Raw genomic sequence first — 6,000 nt, 5'->3', positions numbered from 1 at the left:
ATACAATAAAATAAATCCGTACTCGTACAGCTAGGACTCTCGGAGATTTCCGCCGGATTATATTTTAAATCGGGCCGAAATTCTAATTTTCTACAACGAAATCCCATAGACCCGCGTACATATATGAAAGTGACAAGCTCCTGATTTGTAAACTAGTCTTGAAGTACGTGAGGACCGAAATCCGAACTAATTTGTCCTCAGTTTTCCTTAATTTTATTTTGTTTTGCTGATTTATAAACTATTTTTAGTGTCGTCGTTTTTTACAGTGGATGATTTCGAAATATTCAGAAATACTTTGAATGATTCTTAATGTTTCGAAACAAATCAAATGATTGAAAAATATGTATTTTTTTATACGTTTCTGGTAATTTTAAGGATAACAACAAAACACGACACAATTTGAGCCGAAATAGCCTGTTTTACAAATGTTATTGATATAGGAGCATGTTATTAATAATGGAACAGATACCCTACCTACTTTGCAAGAATAAAAATCGAAAATGAACCTTATCTGGAAAATAAAATGTCGCTTCATTTTATTAGCGTTGAGGCGAGACCTGATTTTCAGGATATACTCAGTCAAGTACAAGACACTGAAGACGACCACACAGTTGTGGTCGAAATACGTATCTGCAAAGATAACGAAAATTAACTGGTGGAATTAAATGGACAGTACTTAATTCGTCTTAGACGGTTTAATACATTCCACTAAAAAGAGCTTAATATATTTTTCAGGACATACTTGCCTAGCAAGTTACCGGTTCCGTTCTATCCACTAATGATGGAATAAGCAGAAAAAAGTCATGGAAATGAAAGTGTATAAAAAAATCTCCCGTTGTCACATGTTGTCATTAACTGATCAAAACCTTAAGAAAAGTCGATCCAGACAAAATCCAGAACGACATAGAAAGCATTATTTTAAAAGCAACACAAATAACATAACATCTCAAACTTTTTTGATGGGTTTCGTCCGCTTTTCTTGTATTTGGTTTTAGATTCCTGCCTAAAAAATTAAGTTTGTTCAAATAATATTTGAAGCTCTTTGGACAAATCAATAAAAAAAACGGGACAAATTAAGGATTTTTCAGATTACGACGGGACAGCCCAATAAGGTCTAAAAAACGGGACTGTCCCGTTAAATACGGTACGTATGGTCAGCCTAGGCATGGTGGAAGTTTGTATATAAACTATACATGATGAGGTAGGAGTGTCTCAACATAGTATCTGTAGTGGAGTGTTAGAGTGAGCATCCAAGTAAGTCTGTGTGAATGTGTACATTAAGTACAGCCTATCCTTCAGAAGTAATGCTGGAAAGCTGTCCTGGGGGGAAATTAGGGTTGGAGCTCAAGAAGCGTTTAGTGGGTGAGTGTAGTACACTGCCATGTGGTAACTTGGTAACTACTACGCGTGTGCTAAGTCAGTGCATTAGCATTACTACTTGTGAAAAAAGGCTCTGGAGGTACTGAGCCAATACTCCTTCCGCCGACAATCGCTGGATATTGTAACGCATCATTCGATGTGATCTTCCGTTAGATACATTTGACAACCGTGATTGAATTTTACTGACAACGAGGTATAGTGGTCAGAGTCAATGTTTAGACCTCTGAATATCCGCACATCAATAACATCCGAGAAAAATCACCAATGGTTTTTCTGGTATCAAGTTTCACCATTTGGGTGTCTCCAGGTGTGCTTTCAGATATTCTTTCGAGCAAATAAGGTGCTATTGATGGCCATCCTTCTGGCGCAGCGAAATTTACTAGCCGTAGACCGTGGTCAAGGATAGCAAAATGAAGGATCTCCCTACCAATTACGGGACAGAAGAAGTCCTCTTTACCGACTTGAGCGTTAGCGTCTGCGATAACAATTTTCACGTCATGCTTTGGGCATTCTCAATAGGCTCAATAGGTTAGTCACAAAACGTGTCCTACACGTCATCGGATTTATCTTTGTCGGTGTGAAAACGTTGATTAGGCTGTAATTGAAGAATTTTCCCCGTATCATCAAAACACAGGTCCGTTCACTAATGGGTTTCCACCTCATTACACGCTTCATCTGCTTGCCCATAACTACGAAACCAACTCCATGCTCTGCTTTTTGCCGCCGCTGTAATAGATGTTATATTTGAATACAGTGTTGGTCGTGGGTTCCACAGCTCTGAATTCACGTTCTCCGGATCTAGGCCATCAGATTTCTTTCATAGCGGCCACGTTCACGTCATCTCAGTCAAATAACTTATGCTTTCATTTCGTATATCCGATTATTATTTTAACACAATCCGCTACTACCACAGTATCTGCAAAGATATCGAAATAATTGGTGGAATTAAATGGAGAGTGCCTAACTCGTCTTAGATGGTTGAATACATTCCACTAAAAAGAGCTTAAAATATTTTTTTCTAAACGTTTTCTTTTTCTTCTATTTCCATTTTTCAGTTAGCAACCTTACCGGGGTCGCGTTACCTACATCGCGCTGGTGGGGCTGCCACCTTACGCGATACAGCGTTTCACCCGCTGAGTACCAGGCAGACGCTGTTTAAGCCGCACCTCCTGTTTAACAGACGGTAGATCATTTGGTCCAAGATCCAGGACAATTTGAAGATCTTACAACATATTATATGCCTGAGCTTAGGACGTAAGTGGAGAACATTTTATATACTTGGTGGACATATTTGGGCTAATATGGGAGTCGTGGTTGATTTGGTACACATTTTAGGCTCAACTCCAAGAAAACTTGAAGATCTTACTACACCAAATATACCTGGATTTGAGTCGCAAATGAAATACAATTATTCAAAGAACATACTTGGATTGATATCGCAGCTGAGTACATCATGGAAGCTGACGTTGATTCGGTAGATCATTTGATTCAACTCCAGGACAATTGAAGATCTTACTACATCTTTTGAGACTTGACTTACTTACAATTCTAATTAAATCGAATCAAATTAAGTACGAGACACTGAAGACTACCTTACTGTTGAGGTCAAAATAAATATCTGTCAAAGGTACAATCAAGTGGTGGAATTAAATGGAATTGTACAAACTCGTCTTATGACATGTTTTTATTTTAGTTTTTTTTACGAATTTCATAATTTGACTCGAGGTTTTCTTATAACATGATATTTTCAAAACCGTCGGAGAATATAACGGACAGAATTGCCCAGCCGTTTTCAGGTTAAGAGATTACAAACACAATGATTCGAGTCAAAGTTTTAAAAACTACCTCTCGTTGTTGCGACGGTTTGTTGTTGGACGATCGTCATCAAACAGAAAAAGGCGTTTTAAATAATATGGTTCGAATTATTGCACAGATTTAAATTTAACTCCAATAATTTCCAGGTAGTTTCATTTTTATGACTACATTACTGCTTACATTCTACTGTCGTCATAAATTTCTTCAATTCAATGCAGATGCAAATTTTTTACAAGCTAGTACGCTTTTTACTTTCTTGGTCGTTCATAAAACTCGTCCAGATTACGGCAGCTACCTTTCTTTGCACAAAGAAAGGAAGCAAATTGATGAAAAAATTCTGAAAAGCAGTCCAATCAGTTATCACCTTGAATAACGTTTCATTACTACACTTACCAAAACCTCATGATACCAATGGCCTGCAGTAAAATCCGTTTTACCAACCAACCATGTGGCGCAGGCACCAAACTGATACCCATCTGGTATCAGCTTCCCCCCAAAGATAGTCAGCGGCAAAGTGTGCACCAAATTGGTTCGCACGAATCCGGGAACCACCAGTTGACACTCAACGCCCGATCCCCGCAGTTCGTGCTGCAAAGCCAACGTGAAGCTGAAACCAAAACTTTTAGACCCCGTGTAGGAGCTGACGTATGGGGCAGGGATGACTGCTGTTTGTGACGAAACGTTGATGATGATCCCCCGTTGAGCTTTCTTCATTTTGGGAAGAACGATGTGCGTCATCATGAGTACTGAAAGAATGTTGACGTTGACAATCTGTAGATGAAACTTGTCCGCGTGGGTTTCAAATAAACCCAACGGTTCTGTGCCGGTGCCAACGTTGTTTACTAAAATTATTGAATGGTTTAGCAAAATACTAATAAATAATAGTTATCGGAGGTACGAACCGAGTATACCAATATCTATACCCTCAAGTTCCTTTCGGATGTTCTTGTAAATGGAATCGCCAATGGAAAAGTCCGCAACGATTAACTTAATATTCACTCCGGTGGATTTTTGGATTTCTCGACTGACTTTGATTAGTTTTTCCTGCGATCGGGAAATCAGCACCAAATCCATTCCTTTCGCTGCTAAATGTTGGGCGTATCCCTTACCGATGCCGTCCGTTGCTCCCGTAATCACTGAATAGATCATTTATAAGCACTCGATAATATTATATAGTATTAACACGAAACTGAAATAGATTTACCTGCCCATTTTCCATATCGATCGGATAGCGACTTCTTCCGACTTATCGAAAGCTTCAACAAGCTCCATACTATGGCAGCCAACGGAATGATTAGGTTTTCCAGCAGCCAGCAAGCAGCGGCATACGCACCGACGATTGACAACAATATTAGCAGAACCATTACGAATGGAAACGACTGTTTTGAAGCATCAGATGAACGTTTCGATTCTTACAACGATTCAAGATGTTATGACTTATTCTAAGCAGCGACGCATTTCTATATTGTTTGTAGTGGAAATGTTCCCACATTTAAAACTCTCACTCAGCGAGTAAACGCAAACGTTTGGTACTCGGCGGTATAAGTATTATCAAGCATCCACATCTAGAGATCGTAACTACAATGCAAATCATAAATGCATGTTTGATATTGGCCCGAATTCCATTTGCCCGAAAATATGAACTTATTATAATGCGTCCTAATAAATATTACAAACATGAATAGTCTTTTCGGGCGAATGGAATTCAAACATCTGTTTATCATTCTGGAGAACAGTATTCGGGCGTTTGTGCTAGTTATCGAAATGCACTGTAAAGGATGTCCACGATTAAATTTCAACATACAAGTTTTCTGGAAAAATCGAGTGTTTTCCCCAGCAAGATATATTAACTTTATTCAATTTCACTGCTAAGTTTATGTTTCGCAACATTATCTCAAAATTCTTTATAAAATTTTGTACATAATATGTAGTTTACAAGACTTCGATTACTTCAATTGTGGACCTCGAGCATGAAACCAACCACCACTTTCTTGTAATTTTAACGCAGTCCAAAACATTTTCCGTAATGTTTTCACCATAGGCGATCGAACGAACATAAAAAAAAAACAAAATAACAACTTTCTGTCAAACGAACGATGCGAAAAAACCCGATTATCAAACTTCGTGTACAAAATTTTTTCCAAAATTTTTCTTTCTAGCCCATTTTTTGAAAACATTTCACCGCATACAAAGTCTCTTAAAGAATGCAAATAATATACCCATACACAACGCTTTCTGTGTGTTGCAATTTTATCGTGAACACCTTTCAGTTAAATGACCTGCGCCTCATAGGTTCAGCAACGCTATTTTTCCAGGCTTGTATTTTTTCTGAATGTCTCTCAACAATTAAGTGTAAGGTCGGATTTCAATACACATTTTAAAATGAACGCTGTCTTACAACATTGTTTTTGCTATGATGAGCGCAACTTAGATCATCACTTCTTCTTCTAAGGCTCTACATTCCAACTGAAATTTGGCCTGCTTTTCAACTTAGTATTCTATTAGCATTTCCTCATTTATTAATTGAAAGCTTTTCTATGCCCGCCATTGCATGAGTATGTATCTTGTGTGGCAAGTACAATGGATACCCTACACTGAGGAAAATGGACGTATGATTTTCAATCAAACGCCTTATGAAAATTTGCCACAAGGAATCGGTATGAATTTCAATAAGTTGCCTTATGAATGATGATTTTCATTTGAAAAAAAAGTGAAGTGCGGCAGACTGGGTTCGAACCATGGACGTCGGGGTCGGGAGGCCGGTATGTAGACCACACGCCCATCGACGCTTGATTACTCTGGAAG

At 38.4% G+C, this 6,000-nt stretch overlaps 1 protein-coding gene across 1 annotated transcript; it reads right to left on the bottom strand.

The window, feature by feature from the left end:
• Window positions 1–3,351: 3,351 nt before the first annotated feature.
• Window positions 3,352–4,626, bottom strand: LOC134218115 (inactive hydroxysteroid dehydrogenase-like protein 1). Its single transcript, XM_062696982.1, has 4 exons — window positions 4,400–4,626; window positions 4,098–4,331; window positions 3,589–4,037; window positions 3,352–3,532 (listed from the first exon to the last, which is right to left on the bottom strand). The coding sequence occupies exons 1-4, from the start codon at window positions 4,557–4,559 to the stop codon at window positions 3,425–3,427; spliced, it is 951 nt and encodes a 316-aa protein (XP_062552966.1). The 5' UTR covers window positions 4,560–4,626; the 3' UTR covers window positions 3,352–3,424.
• Window positions 4,627–6,000: the final 1,374 nt, after the last annotated feature.

This window comes from Armigeres subalbatus, chromosome 2 (assembly GCF_024139115.2).
Source record: "Armigeres subalbatus isolate Guangzhou_Male chromosome 2, GZ_Asu_2, whole genome shotgun sequence".
Lineage (NCBI taxonomy): Eukaryota > Metazoa > Arthropoda > Insecta > Diptera > Culicidae > Armigeres > Armigeres subalbatus.
Note: the sequence above shows the minus strand (reverse complement) of the source record. Positions and strands in the feature narration are given on the sequence as shown.

What these genes read in the sequence shown, in the direction of transcription:
- LOC134218115 (XM_062696982.1), bottom strand. Translation starts at nt 4,559, where the DNA reads ATGGTTCTGCTAATATTGTTGTCAATCGTCGGTGCGTATGCCGCTGCT. An exon ending in TCGATATGGAAAATGGGCAG is followed by an intron (nt 4,332 to 4,399) that starts GTAAATCTATTT and finishes TGATCTATTCAG; the next exon opens with TGATTACGGGAGCAACGGAC. An exon ending in TATAGATATTGGTATACTCG is followed by an intron (nt 4,038 to 4,097) that starts GTTCGTACCTCC and finishes CAATAATTTTAG; the next exon opens with TAAACAACGTTGGCACCGGC.